General features: G+C 40.0%; 3 protein-coding genes across 5 annotated transcripts; 2 read left to right on the forward strand and 1 right to left on the reverse strand.

Annotated features, from left to right (window-relative positions):
* Positions 1 to 2,651: 2,651 nt before the first annotated feature.
* Positions 2,652 to 5,185, forward strand: LOC310858567 (uncharacterized protein). The gene is made up of 5 exons (XM_083764734.1): positions 2,652 to 2,818; positions 2,931 to 3,164; positions 3,399 to 3,459; positions 3,572 to 3,610; positions 5,057 to 5,185. The coding sequence occupies exons 1-5, from the start codon at positions 2,653 to 2,655 to the stop codon at positions 5,124 to 5,126; spliced, it is 570 nt and encodes a 189-aa protein (XP_083620860.1). The 5' UTR covers position 2,652; the 3' UTR covers positions 5,127 to 5,185.
* A 5,051-nt stretch (positions 5,186 to 10,236) lies between these two features.
* smim28 (small integral membrane protein 28) lies at positions 10,237 to 11,707 on the reverse strand (the record flags this gene model as incomplete). Its single annotated transcript, XM_083764989.1, has 2 exons — positions 10,237 to 10,659; positions 11,597 to 11,707. The coding sequence occupies 2 exons, from the start codon at positions 11,705 to 11,707 to the stop codon at positions 10,237 to 10,239; spliced, it is 534 nt and encodes a 177-aa protein (XP_083621115.1).
* A 6,780-nt stretch (positions 11,708 to 18,487) lies between these two features.
* Positions 18,488 to 23,493, forward strand: LOC310859427 (uncharacterized protein). 3 transcript variants are annotated; one of them, XM_083765963.1, is made up of 7 exons: positions 18,488 to 18,692; positions 20,002 to 20,122; positions 21,101 to 21,285; positions 21,541 to 21,710; positions 21,807 to 21,993; positions 22,716 to 22,849; positions 22,990 to 23,493. In XM_083765963.1, exons 1-7 carry the CDS (start codon positions 18,629 to 18,631, stop codon positions 23,413 to 23,415), a joined length of 1,287 nt encoding a protein of 428 aa, XP_083622089.1. In that variant the 5' UTR covers positions 18,488 to 18,628; the 3' UTR covers positions 23,416 to 23,493. The 3 variants fall into 3 exon arrangements, with proteins under 3 accessions (XP_083622089.1, XP_083622090.1, XP_083622091.1); XM_083765964.1 differs by having other exon boundaries at positions 22,993 to 23,493; XM_083765965.1 differs by having other exon boundaries at positions 21,810 to 21,993.
* Positions 23,494 to 24,135: the final 642 nt, after the last annotated feature.

The raw sequence follows: 24,135 nt of genomic DNA on the forward strand, positions 1-24,135 counted from the left end.
GAACAAACAATATTTATGAACGTTTGCAACCTTTGTCCTATAATCGGTTCAGGAATATAAAAGATGACCACTGCCTCAATTCCAAAATTCCAAAGTGCTTGTCAGAGTGGGGGGGTCCCCAGTTCAAATATGATCCTTATGGGGTGTCTGAAAAGGTTGAGAACCACTGGTCTATGATGCCAGATACGTGAACTACACACAGATGGACAGACATAGAGAGATTTCATGCATTTGTTGAATTTAATGTCCATTGCCATTCATGGCTTCACAGATGATGACATTTGTGATAACATGCGCTGCTTTCAGCATACGGTACTCACACATGGATCCAAATGGGATCACAACAGCCTCCTGCTGTTTACAACATTGAAAACCAAATGTGTTTTTCTTTTGTGTCTCTATTGACTTTTTAAAACCTTGAGAGGCAACATGATGTTTATTTCATAAAGGTTCTGCAAACTTGTGGAAGAGTGCATCCTCACGAGTACTTTTTGACTCTACATTGTCTCTTCACAATCTGGTTACACTCCTCAGTCTATTAAAATATCAAATGATATGACCCACAGAAAGGAGAACATAATTACAGATTGCAGGTGGATTGAAGTTCCACCTATCACAGTCTGCATTGGGGATCTTGGGCCATATCTGAAATACACTATTGCGATATACTATTTATAAATTATATATATACAAAGTGTACAGTATAGCAAATTTCAAATACATTTAATCATTTTGTTGCACATGTATGCAGAAATTGTAAAACACAAAAGGAGAAACAATTACAGATCGGGGTGTATGATAGTAACAACAACAACAGCTACTTTAGATAAGAAAATGAAAATGAGAAGACATGGTGAGCTGGGAATAAAGAGCACTCACTGTCCTTTTTTCATGCGGTTCATGTGGTTTTCATGCGGAGACATTCAGTCAGGCAACAATAGATCATAGGTCAAATTTCATTTTCACGTGACTGTTTGTTGTCTGCTGTGGAGAGTGCGTGAAAGGCTGGTCTAGCACAATATTAGGATTAATTGTTTACGTTGTAACTCTACCAGGGGGCATGCCAACAGTATGTTCCCTGGACCCTCAGCCTGTTCCCTCGTGTTAGACTTCAGGTCAAGGGTTGGGGTTTTCGGCTGCGTATGTCGGTGACTGGCTCGGCCAATCAGGGATTGGGAATTTTGGTGGTCCCCTTGGCCAATCAGGGATTTGTGTATTGTGTATTGTTGGTGGCGTCGCTCGGCCAATCCAAGCAGGGATTGTTTCTTTTTGGTGGCATCGTTCAGCCAATCAGAGCGCAAGTTGGGAGCTTGCTGTGTATGTCGGTGGCCCCCTCGGCCAATTGGATTGGCTCCGTATGTTGGTGGCGTCACTCGGCCAATCAGGGATTGGCTGATGGCGTAATTATGTATGTTTATATGTAAAAATGGTGGTTCCGAGGGACAACACCGACATATGTTGATGACGTAACCAATATATTGTAACACATTGAACCCATTGTAGTGTGAGAGATACTGTAAATTGCGTTCTCTGCTCACGCACAATTGCGAAGCGCAGGCAGCTCGACAGAGTGCATTTCTAGTTCATTCTAAAACCGAGCCGTGTGAGTCTCACAACCGTGCGAGTCTCACTAGTCACGCTACGAGTTAGAATAAAAGATGGGCATACCCAACGATTGTTATACCAAAATAAACAAAACGATTATACCAAACTAACATTTTTTTTAAAACAACCTCAATTTGGATTTTCAAGGGCCTCGATTCAATTCCAGTTCTCTGTGTATTCTATCTGGTCACTGCTAACTCCTATACAGTTTAATGGATGATGGATGGATGATTTTAGTTTGTCATTGAACAGAAAGTGCATAACAAAATAATCTTATAATGGAATCAATGCAAAAAGAGCGATAGAATGCATAGCGGTCCCAGGAGAGGGTCATGTATGATCTCTTCTCCTCTTAAACATGTGCACGTTCATGTGCTTACCATAGGGGTCTATTATGCTCTATCCTTTCCAAGTATATTGTGGTTTGCAGAATTAGACTTTTGCTAAACCACTTTACAAAAGTCCATGTTTCTTATTTCTTCTGTATTCTGTCCATAACAATCTCTGACTTGCTGAATTCAAGTTCAGATTGGAGTACTGTAAAAATTAATCTTTCAAGTCACACCCATATCCCTCATACTAAGGCACTGTACAGCTTTCATCGTTTTATTTGGTATTGTCGTTTGATTACAATGATTGTCCCCAATGGCAACAGATACTAACTATTGGGTTGAGGATATTGTGCTTCAACAATGGGAATCTCAGTGGCGTGCTAAGGCAGGCCAGTGAGATGATTCTAAAAACTATGAAAATGGTATATCCCTTTGGGCTCAACACAGAAACACAAATATCATTCATGGCTCTAGCTCTTATCTGGTCATGATATTTGATAGCCACAAGGGAACCTAGTAGTGTGAGTGTAACTGTAAGTGTTCGTTCATTGTTCTATGATGGTCTCACGATGACACATAATCCTGTCAACAGGTTGAAAGCATAGCAGAAGTTTCTAAGAATTAGGGGAGTGGTCTTGGAATTAGGGCAGTAGGCCTGCTATATATACTGCGTTAGTGTCAGTGAGATCATTAGGCATCTATGCTCATAGACAACATGAAGCTTCTCGTGGTGTTGGCTCTGGTGACTGTGGCTGTCTGCCTGACTGAGGGGCTACTTGTCTCTAAATGTGATCTTAGAGAACATCTGATGAATGCTACTGCGCTCAAACTGCCACCGAAAGCAAAACATTTCATGACCAATGAGGACTTTGTGGCTATAGGTGAGTATCATCTGTTTATAATTTCACACAGATTAATGCGTTTTCTTCAGTCAATACTGGTCGATATTTAATGTATGATTTGAGAAATTTCATTTAAATTTTGCTTTTCTAGTTGTCTGTCACGTGGAGAAGACTAGTGGCTTCGATACAGCAGCTGTGAACCAAGTGAAAATCGACAAAGATGGAAAACTGGCAGGGAGGAAGAAGAGGTGTGCCAAGCACGAGCACGAGGTCAACCACGAGGCAGAGTGGACACTGTATGGCCTGTTCCAACTCAGTGACCATCTGATCTGCCAATCTGATGCAGACACATCTTCTGTCAACCTCTGCCAAATGGACTGTGCAGGTGAGCTTTGATTTAAACAAAATTCAAATCCGGAGTCAGACCAATTTCTTCCTAAAGCATCATGTCACTGTGTCTAAGAAAATGAAGTAGGCTACTCTATGACATTCTGTTCGTTTAGGTTTGTCTTAAAGAAGCTGTAAGTGGCACAGAAACATGTTCCTGTACAATATGTTAAAATTATTTTTATTACAAAAAGTAATGTTTCTGTTCTGTCTTTTTGTTTTTGTCACAAAGATTTGATCAACGACGACTTAGCTGATGACATTGACTGCTTGGAGATGATCAAAATGAAACTGTAAGTTGCTTTCTAGGTTGTTTATGTCTTTTGCATGTTCTATTGGCCTAGGCAGGTTTACTTGTTTTAATTTAAATCTAATAAGTATTTATGCTGTTCTTCCAACTTCCAGTGAAAATGGGTCGGAGCACAAGGAAGCTGTCTACATGATGTGAGTATTGTCTGCTAAGATGTATTTCACATTCTGCTTTCAAATAGGCCTACTGTATATTGCATTCAATTTGATATATCCAGTAGATCTGAGGGACATATTTTACAAGCTACTGTAAGAGAGTGATAGCATTGACCTGGAAGAGACAAACCAAGTATTACACAGTGGTTCAGGGAATAATAATAATCTTTATTGTCCCGAAGGATATTTGTCTTCACAATCTGTTCAACACCCACATCAAAAACAACACAGAGCACATAACACCAAGACAATACAAAAAACAAAAACAAAACATGAGGTCCCCACTGTGTATACAGAACCATCCTATCGGCGGGGCAGTTTGTTTAATGCCGCGATGGCTGAGGGGACAAAACTCCTACTAAAACGGACCGTTTTCCATGGCAAGGTTCTGTATCTTTGTCCAGATGGCACGATGGTCTTTATGTTTACCTTTGGAAAAGATTACATTCTTAAGGACAAACAAGAAATGTTTCAGGTGTGGGTATAGTGCTGTTGTAATTTTTCTTTTTTGGTCATTGTTGTTTTGTTTTCTTTGTATGAGTAATTTGGATGAAGCTGAAGAGGAGTAGTGCTGTTGTTTTTCTTTTTTGGTTATTGTTGTTTTGCTTTCTTTATATGAGTAATTGTCTTGTAAAGTTCATTGTTGTTTTTTTATATTTGTATTGTCATTTGTGTGGAAAAAGGAAAATCAATAAATACATTGTTATACATACAAAGATCTGAGGGACAACCTCAGATCTACATTTTCCAATACAGTGATAACTAGAAAAAGTGCCCTTCCGGGCACAGGTCTCCACCAGGTTATCCACAGATCCGTGCAGTTAGAGGTAAAAACACTTTTGGGCCAGTTATAGCGCCACCTTGAGGCTGAGTTGAAATTGTTCATGTGGCATTTCGTCCTGGGCCTAGTGGGAATGTGGGTGCACAATTTCACGGAAATCACGCGATGTGTTCATGATTTGCAGCATTTTGTTTGAAACTGAGCACTCCTGTGAACTTTGGAAGCCAATCTTAACCAATCAGGATGGAGTCTGATAAATCTGAAAGACCCGTTTCGTTGAATGGCTCTAGAGAGACTGTGTACCAATTTGCGTGATGTTTGGACAAAATCTGTAGGTGTACTGTGCAAAAACTTGTTTTGCACAAAGCGGCCTCCTGGTGGCGCTATAACAGGCCGTTCTGGAAAGTTTGGGGCAGAGGTTCATGGTTGGCATCCAGGGAGTGTGTGTGCAAAATTTGGCATCGACCGGGTTAACGGTGGCTGAGATTAGCTGTTCACGGACGGACGGACGGACGGACGGACGGACGGACACACGGACACACGGACGGACGGACGGAGTGCAAAACATACTCTCCCCATGCCTTCGGCTGGTGGAGACAATAATGGATTATTCTAATTTATATGTCCCTTCTTTCCATTTTCAGGGCCAAGCTCCTCTTCGACATGGACTGTGCCCCTGTGAAAGCCGCCAAGTACTTCAAAGAATGTGTCTAATACAGCGTCAACTTCCCTGGGCAATCTGTAGCTATATGGATATCCATCAAGTTACAGTGTGCAGTGAACGAGATCTGCTTTGTATATTGACTAAATTGGAGTGCCTTTTCTATCTCATGTTGACCGCCTTACACTTGTGCCCCCGATTGAACCTGTATAACTGTCGCCTGACAGCCCAACCTGTCTTGTCTGGATGATGTTTGTGACCATGACCTATGAATATTGACTATATTGGAGTTTTTATTTCATTTTTTATATATTGTTTTTATTGTTTTGTTGTGCTTTGAATGTTCTTTTGTTGTCTTGATTTGGAGTTTGTGTTTTGTTATTGTGTGTTTTAGTTTCTTTTTGTATTTGTCACTCTGTTTTTATTTCTGAATTTACATTAAAAAAAAAAAAAGTTACAGTGTGCAGAAAGGGTTCTGATAATGCTTAGCTGGGCGAGGTGAGCTGCGATTGGCATAGCATTTTTAACTGTGTAGTCTAAGTATCAAATAACTTCAATAGCAGGGGACAGATTACAGCAGGTTTTCTATAAAAGTTGTCTTTATTTCTGTGCTGTGAAGCACCAGAAACCAACACGCAGCTGCACGTGCTTGGCATATGCCTTTAGGCTCCGACTTTGATTCGTCCTGTTCGAAGATTCAAAAAGGTGTGCAGTCACACCCAATTCAGAATCCAAGTGTGACTGTTTTAAGCACCCATCATCACATGCCCTGGCCAACAGTGTACCTTTGTGGGGTGTAGCTGTGACAGCTGAGCGGTATAGTTCACTGTAATTGGGGAACACTGTTCGGAGCATGCATATACCTAAGCTTTTATCTAATCATTTACTGTATAGTAATAATAAAGCTGAGCATTTGGAAAAGGTTGCTGTTGTGTGAATAATGTAATGATCAGAGGTTTTCTTCTCTCACCTGAGAAAGCTGAGCTCAAGCTGTGGAGTGCACAAATGAGTGGAGTGACTTATGTAAACCTCTGTATTCATCAGGGTATATAGGCCCTAAACACATCAAAGGAAGGCAACACGATACAACACAACACATAATGTATCCTTCAATGCATTCGAGTTAATCCATCCGTCTTCTACCTCTTATCCAGAGATGGGTCATGGAGGTAACAGCCAATATAACAACATTTAATTATAATAAAAACAATTATACCATAAACTGGGCACCAAAAGGCATGCTGGGTAGTCTGTCAAATGCACATACTGGGATGCTATGTGTTACTGTAGTGTATGGAGAATTGCTGAGAGCTTTATGATCCATTTAGCGTACAATATTTGTGACACCAGTTTGCCATGGCACAGCAACAAAGACAGAATTAGGTTTCAAACCTTTTTTAACCAGCCTAATGGGTGTATGATCTCAAAAGTAATACAACTTTAAACGGATCGTTTTATTACAATGACTGTTCTCAGTGCAGAGTGCTAAACCTGAAAAAGAAAAGGATTGCATATTGCATATCTCAACATTTGAAGTCAATGAGGACAAAACACTCACTTTTCACTTAATTATTTGGCTCACATCAATAACAATAATAACATTTGTCTGTGTTCTAATGGGCTCACCACACAAAATCATATTCTCTCATGATACTTGAACAACACTTGAACAACACAAACACTGGGTAACAACAACATCAGTGAGACATGCAGCTTCAAAAGCACATTGAATTGCCTTGGCTTTGTGCAAATGTGCACACAATGTTCCCTGGTTGGGACAAAACAACAGAGCATGAATAAACCTATAACTTTCTTGCCTTGTCTAAAGTGTTCTTTGTTCTGTTCTGGTCTCGTAGGGACACACTATTCAAGGTAAAGGAAAATATGTTTTCTGAAGTTACTGAAGATAATGCAGATTCTTTGATTTCTCCCTGAGAGTACAGGTGCATATCATTTTTCTTTGACCTTTCCAGAGAGACTTGAAACTCAAAACTAGTCATTCATGGTTTTTAATCATCAAGGGAGTGGTCTTTCTTTAGAGACAACAAAAGCTTGTACATCTCTCTGTCTATATATACTGTGTTACATGTTCTCTCAGTGAGATGAAATCTTAATAGTACACATATATAATTATTTTGGGGTCACGGCCTTATGAGTTTGGAAATTCCCTTGGCATAGACAAATACTGTATGACATTTTCTTTGTTCGGGCTTTCTTAGCTAAAGAAGCTGTATATTAAGTTGAGTAGCACTGTCAGGAACACCTCAGTATTTGGACCCGTATGCAGAATAATCCAAGCAACAACGACTTGCACTCAAGCGCTTTTATTTGTAATTTAGAAACCCTCCCAGGGCATACATAACATAAAGTCCCACTCTTGGGAAACAAGTGTTATAATTGAGCAACCTAACCAATAACACAGAGTCCCTAATATACCTCCATGCTCATTAACCAAAGTCTCTTCAGCTTAGAAGCGCAGGTGGACACAGTCTCACAATCAAGCAGGGGAAGGTAGGTAACAGAGGGGCAAAGGTAGGGACGGCGGTCCAGGCGTGGTGTACGTCCTAGGACAGGACGTGACAAGCACAGATACATTTCTTGTACAAAACAACTGAAATGTAAAGTTTATGTCCTGTTTTTCTTTTTCCTTTTCTTTCTTTCTTTTGTCACATGAAGACTTGATCAATGATAATATAAACGATGATGTTGCCTGCTTGGAGATGCTCAAAATGAAATTGTAAATTGGTTTGTTTACAGATTTTTACATCTTCTACATCTTCTAGATATTTTAATTAATGCTACATCTTTTATTATTATTATTATTATTATTACCCGTATTATTATTATTATTGTGCTGTTATTATTCCAGTGTACAAGGGGAGCACTTAGAGGCCATTGTGAGTAATTATATTTTCAATTAATATGTTCAAATAGGCCTATGTTTGATATTATTCTGATTTGATGTATTCATATTCTGTCTTTAAAAATAATTCATAAAATGTTTCTTTCTACATACTGTAATAAGATTTGAAGGACAAACATACATTTTCCTATAGATGCATGATGATGATGAGGATTATGATGATGATGATGATGATGACGGTGGTGATGGTGATGAATCCATCCATTTTCAGGGCCAAACACATTTTCCAGACCTGTGCCCCTGTGATTGCCGCTGAGTACTTTAAAGAATGTTGTATGTCCGCAGGACTACCAGTATCAACCACATAGTTTTCCATACCTCAATAAAGCTTTTATCCTGTTATGTACTGTAGTAACAATAAAAGTGAGCATTTGGTAAAGCATATTATTGTTGATGTGTGAACACTCTGATGTGTTTCTGAGGTGCGAGGTGAATTGCAGAGCTCTTTATGATGATGGTTGAAAAATACTGTTCTGTTACAAGCAAAGGTCTGGTAATCAAAATTTACTTTGTAAATGTACAAAACAATTGAAACAATATTAAAATATACTTAAAGTACCAAAAGTAAAAGTATGCATTGTGCAGAATAACCTGTTTCACAAGGTATCATAGTATAAAATTAAAATTAAAAACAAGCTCACAACTTGGCTGCAATGTGATGCGTTTTGAGCTTGTAGATCGGCTGACTGGGAAACATAATTCAATAGGAGTGCACATACAGTATGTGGAATTGGGGATAGGACCCTGGGAACATAAGACCCTGTTATCTTCCCATTGTGTGGCATAAAGCTTAGGCAGGACAATGGCAGCATAGGAATGGCCCCATTGCCAGGGTGCCTGATGGAGGGGAAAGGAACTGGTTGGAATAACGTGTTCCTTCCACGTGCTACCCTGTCAGGTATAAAGGAGCAACTTGGACACTCATGCATGAAGGAAGCATGAGTTCAAGTCCGTTTCTCTCCCCAGGTTGGCGGAAGGTGTGTAGAGCCCAGGATCACATTATATAATTGACACAGGGGTGAAAAATGGTTTACAAAATCATGGGATAAAAAAAAAAATGAAAGCCTTTCATTATAAAAACAAAACAGCACTCAATACAGTATACATTGTTGTGTTTAAAACAGAAATGTTGGTGATATCACTCACCCTTTTGACAATAACACTGCTGCCTAAGCCTAATTTATACAACATATTATCACAGTGTCACTCACACACAATATTTTCAAGGTAACAACAACTTGTTAGCTTGAAAATCTGTTATTTACAGCATAGTATAATTAAGATTTAGGGTATTGCTGTTATTTTCATAATAATTATCTTGAGAGAGATTCATGGGACAGAAGAAAATATCACACATTACACAGTTTTTAACTCATTTACTGCCTGAATTGATTCTAGCTGCGTTTAGATTCTGCCACGTCTTTTCAGCTGGAAGTTTTATTTTTTAAGTTTTAGCCTTGATCTTTTTTATAAGTTACCCGAAACGTTAATACAGATCTTGGCTTTTTTATAGCTTTATTATAATAGTGGAACAGTTGTCATGGCTCAGCAACAAAGACAGACCACAAGTGTAGAACCTGCCACGTGGCACATTCCCCTACATACAGTACAATATATAAAAGATTGTTAGGCTAAGTTTAATAGTTTCTAACAACAAGACATTTGTGTTCATGAGCCTGATACAAAACCTGCATAAAACAAAGAAAGATCATTCAGAAAGTCTGTTAAAAATCAATGTGTGCTTTAGTATATGTCTTCCAGTCACTGCACTAAAACCACACTGTGCACCCCAAAATATTTGTTTTGACAGACTGTTAACAAGACATTGACATCCATATATGTTTTAAACCCATATAGGTTTATTGTGGGTTTATTATGAGCTCAAAGGCCATGAAACACATTTCATAAATAATCATCCTGAAAAGAAAAGAGACATTTGTTCAAATAAAAATTTACCTAGTACTGACTTTAACTGACATTGGTGCCATGAGAATGTATAATTGTGTCATCATGAATAATCCCCTTGACCGCAACTACAGTGGTACAATTTAGACTTTTCATGAAGTTTCAGTTGTTACAAAGTGTTTTACATTGATGTCATGTCATGTCATGTCATGTCATGTCATGTCATGTCATGTCATGTCATGTCATGTCATGTCATGTCATGTCATGTCATGTCATGTCTTATGCACACAGCTTCAAATAAAGTGTTATCCTGCAAGGTTTTTACCTAATTCTTATCACACATAGTGTCTGTTGGACTTCAGCTGCGGACACAACTTGGCTTCCAAGTCCTCTATCTTTATGGACTCAGCATCTTTGGAGCTGGTGAGGCTGGCGGCCCGTGTGATCCTTGTCAGAGTTTCTTCATAGGGTGGTGGCAGGTAAACCATGAGGAAGACTCCATCTGATGCGTCAGAGCTGGTGCTGGTGTGTCGCTCAGCCCTGCTGGTTAGTGAAGAGAGGAACTCTGTGCTGTTCTCAGCACCTTCCAGGTCCAGAGCCATGATATTGGTCATGGTCAGCTTGCTGCGAGAGCACCGGCGATGGACCATTAGGACCACTAGAGCCAGTATGAGGACGGAGAAAACTGGGAGGACCACATAGATCACAAGTTCTGACTTGCTCTCCTCCCCAGGGCTTAGATCATTCCAGTGGTATCCCTGAAAATGCAGAGAAATATACAGAGCAAATCTTTAGATTTGGCGATTATTGTTGAGTACTTGTCATATCTAATGCACCATGTCTCTGTATGTCTGTCTGTGTGTCTGTCTGTCTGTCTATCTACGTGTGTACGTCTGTAATGCACGTAACTCGAGATATATATAATTGCTTTATATATTATTTAACTAAATATCATTTAAACTGTTCTCATGGTGTGACTCAAAAACTATTGACTATTGACTACAGTGCAACTTATGTCAGCTGAGGTTGGCATTTATGCCTGGCTGTCAGCATTTTAGTGTCCCAAATTCCCTCGATATAATGTCCTGTATAGTAATCAGTTAATGTCGTTGATGTTCTTCGTCTAGACCGCCCCAGATCGAGACCGCCCTCGACCTCTCAAAGCTCTGCATGGGCAGCTTTAATGTTCCATTTCCCTGACACAAAGAGCACTCGCGACCAATCGCCATGCTGAAATGCAAGATTTTGCAAGAGGCTTAAAGGACTCTCAACCCACGAAAGCAACAAGCACATGAGCTTTGGGTGATTTAACTGCAGACTGGCTTTCAGGACCATGGACAGCGCTTCATTCTATTCAAAGTTTGGCTGTTGTTGGTATGGCAGTCTCTCCATGTTTCACCATAGCAATTACTAGCAATTACTCAAATGGCATTTTAATAGCAATACGGCTGTGTAAACTGTGCCTTTGTCAGAAAACTAAATGTTTCATTTTAGCTAATCTAACATTGTATAAGAGCTTGATACAAAATGTAAAGATATGCATTTCTGTAGACTCTAGATTGGCTATAGTATATGAAAATAATAACCCAGGCCTAAATGTATTTCATTTCATTTTCCATAGCATGCATCAGTCATCGTATGAATGCATTGCTGGCCCAGTCAACAAAAAACAGCCCCCCCCACACACACACACACCTGCAGTTGTTTCTCCAGCGTAGGGGGCGAAGGTGAACCTGTCATCCAGTCGTACGTCCCTCGGCCGGCTGGACCAAACTTCATCCAACTGCTCTCCAGCAGTGCCCGCATTGTGCCTGCTGAGTGGAACAGAGTGGTGGCAGATGGAGACACAAAATGAGCCCTCGTCTGGTCGTAGAGTATGAGTGAGAATGGACCATCCAACCCTGTACTGTATCTCTTAAATGTCTCTGTGTTAACAAACTGACCACATGAAAAGGTCCACAGAAACGAGGGGTGGGATGAGGCTTAGCATGAGGTCCGGTGGGAGGGCTAAGCAGCTTCTCACATGTCTGCACATGCAGCATGGGATCCAGGACAGGGGTTGACCAGCAGTTGGACTCAAGGGCAGTCGCTTGCTGGACGGATTTGCGGTAATGCAGCTGGCCTACATTGCAAAGTGTGTGTGTGTGTGTGTGTGTGTGTGTGTGTGTGTGTGTGTGTGTGTGTGTGTGTGTGTGTGTGTGTGTGTGTGTGTGTGTGTGTGCGTGTGCGTGTGCGTGTACGTGCGTGCGGCAAGGGTCACAGGGATGCTCCAATGTCTTTAACAGTCAATCATAATATGACAGAGAAAGGACTGAGAAAGGAGCAGGACTCCAACCCTGTCGCACATTGAGGAGGGAGATTTTAAAACTACACAGCTGTTGCACGCTTGTGCTTATGCATGTGTGAGAGTTGAGATGCAGGTTTGCAAATACTTTCAGAAATAGGCTGAGCGTGACAAACATCTGCTGGGCTGAGGGATAGAGTGTGTTAATATAAGCTTAAGCAGCTCTCAAAGATGAAACTGTCAACATGTGCCTGTATACAAACTGAAAAGCTTGCCTGAGTTGGCCATTGTTATCAAGCCATGTTATGCCTGTTCTTTGCATTAATGGTTGAAAATTAGGTTGAAAATTCCTGAAATTCTACTCACCCTGGCCTGATCTAAATCCTCAACATGCCTTCAATCAAGAGATTAACAGAGCCATCAAGCCTTGGTTCATGATGAACCTCATGATCATTTTGTCAACATCTCTTCCTGTCTTCCTGTATGCCACATGCTGTACAGGAAATAAACGCGGGCGAGATGGATTATGGGCGACTATACCTGAGGTACCGTCACCTGAGGAATTGTGTCATATACTGTTGAATGCGGTTGTAGGTCAGTGTGTAGCTGTCATTATACTCTGCTCTATGGCTCAGCGGTCCAGGCACCTTGGCTGGTAATCCAGTCTGGCATGTCACTCCATCTCTGTCCCCATTTCCTGTCAGCCTACTGTCTATTCCTCTATAAAAAAAATAAAGGCGAAAGCCACAAAAAACATTAAAAAAAGAAAGAAAAAACTATACAGGACAAAGGTTCTTTAAAAAAACTATAGGCCTACCTTTTCATTTTTGTTGTCAGTAACTTTGTAGCAGGTGTCATAATTCTATAGCACTGATATTCTGGGAATCTCATAGGCAACAATTTGGCGAACCAAAAATTGCATATCTACAAGCTCACTTTGATAAGTTGTGTATTTTTAGAGAGGATATTTGGTGTAGAGGGAAAAAAGGAGAGGCCCAAGTACAGACCCCTGGGGACCCGGGTCTAGTATAGTGGTTAAATCAGACATCATCGTAAAAAACATGATCATATGTTCAGAATTATAGTGATTAACTTCTTGCAAAACTATGGCTGTCAGGGTGCGATCAGAGGACCCAAAAGCAGCACGACCAAAAGGCAAGATTCCCAGTTAAGGATGTTTATTAAACTATAACTTCCCATAAAATGGGGCAGGCAAAACAAGTACACAGTAAACCCGCTGACTGACATGAAATGACGATCTGACAAGGGACTGAACAAACTGGGGTATATAAATAGACAAAGACTAACTAGACACAGGTGAACTCAAAATACAATCAAACACAGGATAGGCTAACAGGACAAAGAGGACACAGGTGAAAACACTGACACATCACAAGGTAGGTGAGACAAGGTAGGGAACAGCAACTAGGCAGACAGGAAACACTAGGGACCCTACTACAAAATAAGATACACAAAACCAACCAGGTAACAGAAAACCAAACAGAACAAGACATGGCAAAATACTGAACATAAAACAATCACATAACCATTAAGGTCAAGCCACATATTAGTCCAGTGGTTTGGACCTAAGTCAATGCTCAAATACAAAGGCAGAGGAGCGAGGTGTGACAATGGCAATGATTTACAGTATACAGTATTATTCAAATCATTAAATGTATTATTATTATTATTATTATTATTATTATGTAGTAGTAGTATTAACAACTTTTAATCAATGTCATGAACATTTCCCAGATTGATGCTTCATTTCCTACAAAGCCAAATTATTTACAGTAGGACCTTAACTACAGTAAAAACTCTAATAAAAAAGGAAAGGAAATGAAAAAGCAAGTGAAGAACGTGACCTTGCAAAAGTGACACGTTGCTAGTTCAAATAAGGTTAATCTCAGCTCTCCTCAGCAGCATGAATAATTAGATTAACACTGGTTTTATGCCTGAGTAATCACGACAAATACGGCAATTATATATTTCATTACAGTCACTGATAAATACCCACATTAACAATCCTGTCTACCCTGGCTGAGTGCAGTGAGCAAAATACATGATCAAAGCCTGTCTCAGTCAAACGCAATAATTTCTGCATACAGTAGGCCTACATACCTACCAAATACTTCTTGTGAATGAGAATTTTGCTGACATTGACAACACTGTCACATGATCAATCTTCCTCGTGTTGTTTATTTAAATCTTGCATGGATCATCACTACAACATTATGTTATGTTGTTCTTCAGCATAGTGCTACAGCATACTGTATGCTACAGCATGTCAGATAGGCTACCTGGAGATGTTCACGCACTGTCGACATTTATTTAAACAAGTGTCTAAAATGATTTTAAATATGAATTTAAACAAGACCAAAACTTCTACAATTTGCCCATTTGTTATTTGTCATTCATTCATTTTGTGGGTTTACAACATCTGAGGATGTTTAATAATAGTTCCCAGGCTCCAGCCCTATCTTTTCTATCTTTTTTATTCATTAATTTGTTTGTTTATTTATTCATTTAAATGAGCCCTGGCCATGGGGACAGTATATACAAATATTTAGAAAATATTTTCAAATATATATTTTCAAATCCAAAGTTTAAATGGTTAAAGTATGTTTTGTAATAATAATTCAAATCTGAGAGTAACTAGTAAAAATCTTTCAAATCGTAGTGATTGTAGTAGAGTAAAACATACAATATTTATTTGCCTCTGAGATGTACTGAAGTAGAAGTAAAAGTGTTGACATTTTCAAATCCCCACAGTAAAGAAAACTCTATGGCCTGTTTTGCCATGTTGAATCATATGAATCATATGAATCATATTACAGATACTTTGAAGCAGGTCAAACCAATGGATATAACAACATAGTCACATCACACTCTTAATTAAGAAAATTACTTCTACTCTATTTTGGCGTGCAGCCTTATTCCAGATGTTTAGCACGACGGACAGACAGACAGTGACACACGCCCAATGTCGCCCATATCCGTGATCCAGCTGTCAACAGCTGTCTCACTGCAGCCCTGCAGGTTGCACAGTGCTCTGAGAAAATTGTCCCTGCATGGGGATTATTTGGCCAGGCGTGCAGACTGTAACTGTAATTACTCCAGTCCTCACGTGGCACACTGATAGACAGATATGTGAGCCACTCCCAGTGTCTGCATATATGACAGTGGTTCTCAAAGTGGGGCCTGAGGAACCCCACGGGTCCTTGAGTGGGTTCCAGGAGGTCTCCAGCTAAATTACTAAATATAACATCAAAATCAATTTAACCACTTTAACCCTATTTTATAGGCCTACTTCATTTATTCAAAAACAGCCGATCTATAAACTCATGTGTCACAGTGTGACACGTGACGTGACACTCGTGACAGTACCTACTGTTAATATGCCTTCTACTAAAACTGGTGCTAGATTGAGTGACGCAAGGTCATAGACTGGATAGTGACGGCGGTGGCTCAGGGGTAGAGTGGCTGGATGGTAACCGCAAGGTTGTCAGTTCAAACCCGGGCTCCCCCAGAGTGTCGAAGTGTCTTTGAGCAAGACACTGAACCCCTAATTGGTCCTGATGTGCTGGTTGCTGCCTTGCATGGTTTCCACTGCCTTCAGTGTATGAATGTGTGTGTGAATGGGTGAATTGATGCACAATCTATGTAAAGCGCCTTGGATAAAGGCACTATATAAATGCACCATTTACCTGTATGGCAACATGAGACTACTGTATATAGACTGGATGATGCAAAGAACCACTGATATCAGCATCAGGTGGAAGTACAGCATAATTACAAAAAAAAAAACTGTAGTCTATACCAGAGCTGTGTTCTTTCGACCGATATGGCTCTGAACGCTGATGGAGAAGGACCAACAACACATGTCCTACAGCAGTGTTTCTCACTTTCTCAGCCTGCGGGTCAGGAACCCCCAACTTCCCCCAAGGGGGTCCCCACATGACAGTAAAGTCACAATTTAAGGACCTTTAAGATATTTTAATACCTAAAGAAGATTTAGAAGACCATTACTGCATCAACAGTAGGCCTAATCAACAAACTAGCCTACTATTTAAAAAAAGCTGGTCAAACATCCCAAAATGCAAAATCATTAAAAATCATGTAAGATATAAGATAGACCAGTCTTTCTTTCTTATGGCAAAGTGATTTAGGTCTGTCTATCTGTCTGTGATTACAGATTTTAAACTACAATACCATTTGTCATGATTCTGGAGGAAAAAAGAAGATATTTTGCATCATCACTCATCATCAGGATCAATGGATCTGTGAAGCTGGAAATATATTTTTGAATAGCAAAATTAATTACATGTGCTAGGAATACTGTTAAAACATTTTAGAATTACAAATGGCCCGGCTTTTCATAAGTGACAGTAGGCCTATACTATTTTCAATATTTGCCATTGAAATTAGGTCAAATATCCGTCAAATATGACATAAATTTGTGGCAACAGGCAACAGGCCTTTTGATTGCCAGTATGAGATGATCCATGTCATGATGATGTACGATGATAAGAGCGCCCCTCGCTTCACACGGGTGTGATTTATTACAATACACACGCTTGTGTCTATATTGCATGTTACCGGCAGGGGGCGCCTTTTGCTTGTGTTGAACTGAGCAGAGTATCCCGTGGGAGTAGAGTAGACATAGCCCTGAAACATGACTGCCATGATGATTATCATGAGTCATGCAGAAACTTAGCCCTGTTATTGGCGCTCGCTGCATTTACAAGATTTCCGTATATATAAACATTCATATTTAAAATATAAAGTACTCACAATTTGTCCCACGGGTGTTAGTTAGTAGCAGCACCAGCGATTAGAATTGCTGCATCCCGCGTTCTTTAATAAAAAGCATTTTTATCCGAGCTCCCCGGCTACTTTTTTCAAACGGGGTTCGTTTGGGAAACCACAGTTGCACACCGGGAGCGCACTCGCCTATTAGTCTGTATTGGCAGGGCGGTCAGCGTACCTATATCGAACACACCGAGTGCCACCCTACTCCCGACCGATAGGGGCGCGTAGTTGAAAGCCAATGGCAAAATAACAGCTCGGATAAAAATGCTTTTTATTAAACAACGCGGGATGCAGAAATTCTAATCGCTGGTGCTGTAACTAACTAACACCAGTGGGACAAATTGTGAGTACTTTATATTTGAAATGCGAATGTTTATATATTTTAATTCTTTGTAAATGTAGCGTTCGCCAAAAACAGGGTGAAGTTTCTTCATGACTCGTATTCATACGAGAGTCATGAAGAAACTTCACCCTGTTTTTGGCGAACCATGGCTAGAGTAGACAGGACGTGACTCACTAGTTAGGCTAGCCTATTTCTGAGAAGTATAGCACCGAAGTCCTGACGTAACTCGCTCATCCCTTCGATTCCCCTGGTTCGCGGAAGTAATTTCTCCAAAAATAAGCTGTCTCGGCGTTATTGTCAGGGAGGTGTCTCTGTATCGTTTGCAACAGTCAGTCACTCATATATGATACAGTCTGCTTCTAGCGAAAATGTAACTAATTCAGTAGCAGTAACATTAGCGTTTTCTCTCAGTCAGTTGATTCTTCATATTGAAGCGGCCGGGATGACATGTTCATTTTTCAAACACAGTTCTTATATGAAGCAATCTAAAAATCCTCCTATGGCGATTTCAATACACTGACACGAAACAAGACAGGAACGCCCAAAAACGTCACAGCCGGTTTTTTAACAAGACAGGAACGCCCAAAAACATCACATCCGGTGTTTTACCCCGGGCAGAATTTTCTATGGCTGCCAATGCAACTTTTTCCAATCCTTAATCACATACGGCAAACACCTATGCCGATAATATCTAACTTGCGGAGGTAACGTGCCTTGTCCGCGGGCAACAGATCTTTCAACGTATGGCATTGCAAATACGTTAGATAATCGCTACTCTGCGCAATATTGTTTTGAAAATGCCGCAAATTGCATTGCAGTGAACGAGAGCAAATCACAAATCACAAATCTTACCCCGGGGGGTGGGCGGAGCCGCGGAGTCGCAGCTGACGCCCCTCCCTCCGCTCTGATGACGCGTTGTTATGTCAATGTATGAAACTAAAAAAATAAATGGGGACTGACGCCCTCTACTGAAAGTGACGTCAGACTTCGGTGCTCTATGACGCTTAACCCATTCTAACCTGAGATCAGATTCATACGAGGTTTCCACTGGACACACACTGGTCTGATTAAGGAAGTGGAGGGACTCCGGGACGAGAAACCTCGGTCTGCGGGTCTGGGAATGTCTTTTTGCCTCGGTCTGGGACTGGGAATGTCTTTTTGTCTATTTCAAAGATTTTAAAGATGTTTTAATGGCCTGGTATTTGGAATATATAACCCTGGGTTTAATTCTTGGTCATTTTTTTGGATTAAAGTAGACCCACTGATTGACTCACGCCTCACCGTAAACATGGTGTTTGATATTCATGGTTCATTATCTGTTCTTGCTTTGATTGCAGGTGCGTTCTCCCTGGGTAAGTATAGGCTATACATTCCACTACCAGATATTCAACTTCTAATTCTTATCTTGTATGAAATAATAGGCTAACTGTGTCCATTAGTTAGCTTAAATAATTAGGCCTATTAATTAAGTAAATAATAATAATAATTAGTAAATAAATGTGTGTGTGTGTGTGTGTGTGTGTGTGTGTGTGTGTGTGTGTGTGTGTGTGTGTGTGTGTGTGTGTGTGTGTGTGTGTGTGTGTGTGTGTGTGTGTGTGTGTGTGTGTGTGTGTGTGTGTGTGTGTGTACTTTGCCATGTCCATGGCTGTGACAGTTGGAACAAGTATGATAAATTATCTTCTTGATATAGTCACGATCCAAAGGTGGACACCACTTTTGTCATAAAAACTATAGGTGTGCCTATGCTGCTATGCAAGTTCAGTTAAATATTTACTTGTCATGACACAGATAGTTTAGATTCTAATTTCTATTCCTATTTGAATAGTTTGTAAAGAGTTGGCATTTCCAACCAATTCTGAAATACTGTGTTGGCTCAAAACTATAAAAAGCAGTAGAATCTGGTTATTAGTATTATTCAGGCAGCTGTGGTGGAATGGCCCTGGTGTAGCCCCTTTCGGGGCCCTGGTTTACATTTTCTGTATTTGGGACGGTGTACTGACGTCCCAAATACAGAAACGGTAAACTAGGGTACCGAAAGGGGCTAGGACCTGGGACATAATATGGCTTGCTCTATCGTGTCCAAGCAATTCACACACACACACACACACACACACTCAGCAGCTCTACAGTGGTTGTTGTTTAAGTGCCTTGCTCAAGGGCTCTTCAACTTTGACATATATGAGTTATATTAGTATTATTTACATACATGTAATGGATTAAGTGAGATGGGTTTGTATGTTATCAAGGAAATGGCTGCCTAGAATATTGCAGATTAACTATAATTTAAGTATTGCTCAGTCAGAACGCTTGTAAATGCTGGCTTGCGAGAACAATCTACTGATAAGGTACCCACATATAGTAGAGGATCATTTGTTGACTGACCGACAACCACTCTGACATTGTACAGGCTCACACCAAACGCATCTTATTTTGAACCTGATGGGTGGAATTGGTATCCTAAATTAAAAATGTATTTTCTGTTTAGTAAGAGCTGGAGAGATGGGGAGACCCCCGTTACTGAACAAACTCTCAGTGTAGCAATGATTGCAATTGGAGTGTAATGTAGAGCTACGTACTTTACACTATCATCCATCCACTTTTACTCACACAACTACTGAATTGAGCCAATTACATATTCCTCTTTTTCATTTCTTCCTGTAGTGCCACCTCCAGAGAATGTCACAGTGAGCTGTCACAACTTCCAGACAACAGTCTACTGGAACTACAGCAGGCCGCATCCAAAGACTAGCTTCAAGTTAAACATCAGTGCCAGTGATGCTGGGTAACTTTAATATTGTATTATGACTATTGTAATGAGATTTGTATCCCAGCAATCATAGTACATGTAGAGCACTGGTTCCCAAACATTTTGATTTGAATTATTTAAAAGTAATTTCATGAATATTAAAATCAAATCAAAGACATTCCGTAAATTAGAAAATAAATGTTTAGGAAGTACTGAAAATAGCAGGTAGATATGTTATTTTCACTAGTTGGGGTCCCGGGCAAACGTCTAATTTCTCATTTGGGTCTTGAGTTAAAACATTTGGGAACCACTGATGTAGTGGACCTCCAGTATTTAGCGATACATAAATGTTTTGGCTTCATGCTGCCAAATACTTAAAACCCTGCTAAACACTCACTGTAGGAGCCGTAATGTGTTTGCATTCTAATGTGCTATTATGATTGACGTAAGGTATGTCACTTTAATGGGCACTGCACAGGTAGTGTCACCGGGGCTGGGGCGCTGCCACTCTAGTTTCATGGCGTTACCTGTCACTTGGGTGAGGGAAGTTGGATAGAGAGAGGAGGTGAGCGTGGGAGAAGACATTTCTGTTGACCGTATCAAACGCACCTTTTATCACCTTAACAACCACGTTCAGTTATAGCTAAAAGCCTGGGAACTGTTGTGACTCAATACGTGTGGTGACTGAATAAATGGTCAGACTTACAACTGGAATGGACCTGGATTCATTGCGTGCGCGTCATACAAGCGTCTATTTACTCATGTTTAGCTCCTCGCGGCTGCCTTTAAACCGCCGCAACACTCACTATATCACAATATTTGGTGGGACATGGTGACGGACATCACCCAAGCCTAACCAATAAGAGTGCAGTGTTACTATTGAAAATCTTGCCACCACTAATAAAACAAATGTATATTTGAGTCAGTTTCTCCTAAATTACGTTTTATATAAACGTATGTACAGCATACTGGTATTCCTTTGTTTCAGTTCCATTTATTGTTGTTTTTTCCAAGGTCCGTCAATGTGTCTGTAACTGACGAGCATCGCTTGTATGACCTCACCTCGTTCGTATGGGAATCTGAAAAACGTTTCTCTGCTTTCCAGTCTGTGACTGTATCTGCCGCAGAGGGGAAACATGAATCCAAAATGGTTGAATCCACATTCACATTTAATGAATTAAAGCCAGCTTTTAAACAATGTAAGTAATATACTACAGTATATGTTAAAGTAACCATAAGTATCTTTGGTCTACTCTCTAACCAGACACTACTGCTTTTTTTTTCTTTTTCTTTTGAATAGTGTGTACTTTATTGACAGTTTGCAAAAAAATTAAATACAATGCTAAAATAATTGAACCCAAAAAAGCACTATGGCTTGTTTCTATTGGGTTCCTTAATTCATTGCTTCACACTGTACGTTTTGAAACAGACTGACAATGTTACTTTGATTGCAGGTGAATTAGACTTCCCTCCTGTGAATCTATCTATGAAGGGATTGGATGCCACAGTGAGGTTTGACAACCCCCATCACTACTATGAAACTATGAAAACTATGAAACTAAAGCAGGCCTACAGTGCTCGTGAATTTGTATTCACTGTTCACCTGTTGAATGATGGACAACAGGTAACTTATTTTTATTTTAGTTATTTTTAATGGATGTTTAACGTTTAATGTTTAAAGAGACATTTCTGCATAAAAACATATGTTAATGCCATTTAGAAGATCTTCAGATCCGAGGCTTCAGATCCGATAGAGTGCCCCAACGAAATCTGCACATATAGCTTCAATTGTCCAGAGATGGAGAAGTACTGCATTACGTTAGAAGGATGGATGAAAGGATCAAACTATGAAGTTCCCTTCAAAAAGACTGATCCCATCTGTGCTACTGATGAGGACACTGTACAAGGTATGAACCGATGATGAATTGGGAAATGTCCTTTTCACTGTACAATAGGATAGGATTTGATTCCTCCAACAAGTGGGCCCCAAAATAATTGGCAAAGAAATACTTTTAAAAATATATATTATATAACATTAATATAGAACTAAAACAATTTAGGCCAAAACAAATAAGATGGTATTTTCTTCCTTAGAAAAATTCAAAAATGTGTTTTCATTGTGATACTGATAAATAAGAACTTAAAGTATTACTTTATGTTGGTGATCAAATTTATTGATCATCACTACTCACGCAGACTCACGCACCCACACATTCAATTGCACACAAGTGTATATGTCGTATTTGTTGTTAGTCATACCTTATATTATGTTTGAGTACTTTGTCTAACTTACTATTTGTTTATTATCTTAGGTGAGCCCTTTGAGTTTCTCAAGTGTACTTATTTTTCTCTTCTAATTCTTTTAATGCGCGAAGAAAAAAATAATTAAAAAAAACATGCTCTAAGAATGCATGCTATTCAGCTGCCATGTTAAGTGGTCAGATGGGTGGGCCATGAACGCTTTTGAGGTTTTCAAGTGGACCTGACCCAAAAAAAGGTTAAAGGAGTTAACTATCTAACTTATCTAACTAAACATCTCAAGTAGATTGTTAATGTTAAAGTTTAGGATATTTATTTTAAATCTGGAACTATAGAAAGTAAATTGTATGATTTTTGTTTTTCGTTGCAGACACTGGCATTTATACCATCATATTTGTGGTGGTTCTGCTAACAGTCTTTGTAATTGTAGTGTGTGGGGTGTTACTAATTAATGCCAAGGCAAAGGCATGGAAAATGATTCCTTCTAGTCTACCAAAGGCTTTGGTAAGTCATCAAATTCAAATTCAAAGTCACTTGTATTACCTTGTCTCTCTCTCCTTTGACTAATGGTTACCCATTGTTTTGTCAATGGGTAACCAGATGTTTCATTATGATATTAATATCCGTTTCATTCTGTTGCACAGAAGATGCCAATGGACTCAAGTAAATATGGGAACGTAATGAACATCCCCTATGAGAGTGTTTCCACTATCAGCTTTACGGAGCCAGACTTTAACAAGTCTGACAGCAGCCTGATGGTTGTCACTGCAGAGGAGACGGATCGCAGCGAGTCTCAAACCTACTGCTCCAGGTCTGATCCGTCTTCTCCAAAATCCATTGGCTCTGTGTACGTGGAAGACAGGCTTTCAGAGAGCAGTAACCAACACAAGTCTAAGGACACCTATGAGTCAGAACTTTGCTCTGAGGAGGACTCAGGGGAAACGGCATCTGTTACATTGGATGCAGAGGAGGAATGTTCTTCTGGCTATGACCGACCACACAGACTGGAGGTGGATGTGGTGGATATGGGCCATGGGGATGTTGTTAAATGCTACAATCGACGATGTTGATATTTAATCCATTCAGGATTTGGTACTTGGTTTTGCAATGCCCTGCTACACTAAATGACTCATAAGTAGCCTACTCTTCATTTGGTGAAGGGGGATAGAGCTGTACTTCAGTGATTCTAGTTGGTCGGGTCGGGACCATAATTTGACAGTGACTTTTAAGAGATGTTTTAATAGAGGGTATGCGCGTGACATCATCAAACCAGGAAGTTATGCAGGAACGCCTACTGAGTAGCAGAAAACTACTTTCTGGCCTCGACAGCCCATACATCCACAGAGAAAAGTCATATCTGATTGCATTAAACATTGCAATCAGATATGATTTGCAACACTTTGCATGTTGCTTTGCCACTCGATGTGCCATTCACTTTAAGCATGCGCATACCCTCTATACCTTAAATGTTTGTTTTTTTAATTGACGATATACAAGCTCACATTGTGAGGCGTTGAGCTTGTAGATCTGTTATTTTCCACACTATTTATCTGTGGAGCAGAGTCAAACAAAATGCCTCAACTCCTCCAAGCAACTGTATTTTTCCAGTTAACCTCAGCATCTAACCCCTTCCTCTCTCCAAGCTACCAACACCATCGTTAACTGGAGACAAGGACTTGCAACAAAAAGGAACTCGCTTCAGCTCTGGTCAGATTTACATAAAATGCTGTGTGCTTCTGTGTACATCTTGGTTTAAATGGTAACGTAAGCACTTTATAATGTGGCTGTGC

Source organism: Protomyctophum parallelum (assembly GCF_964188405.1).
Source record: "Protomyctophum parallelum genome assembly, chromosome: 5".
NCBI lineage: Eukaryota > Metazoa > Chordata > Actinopteri > Myctophiformes > Myctophidae > Protomyctophum > Protomyctophum parallelum.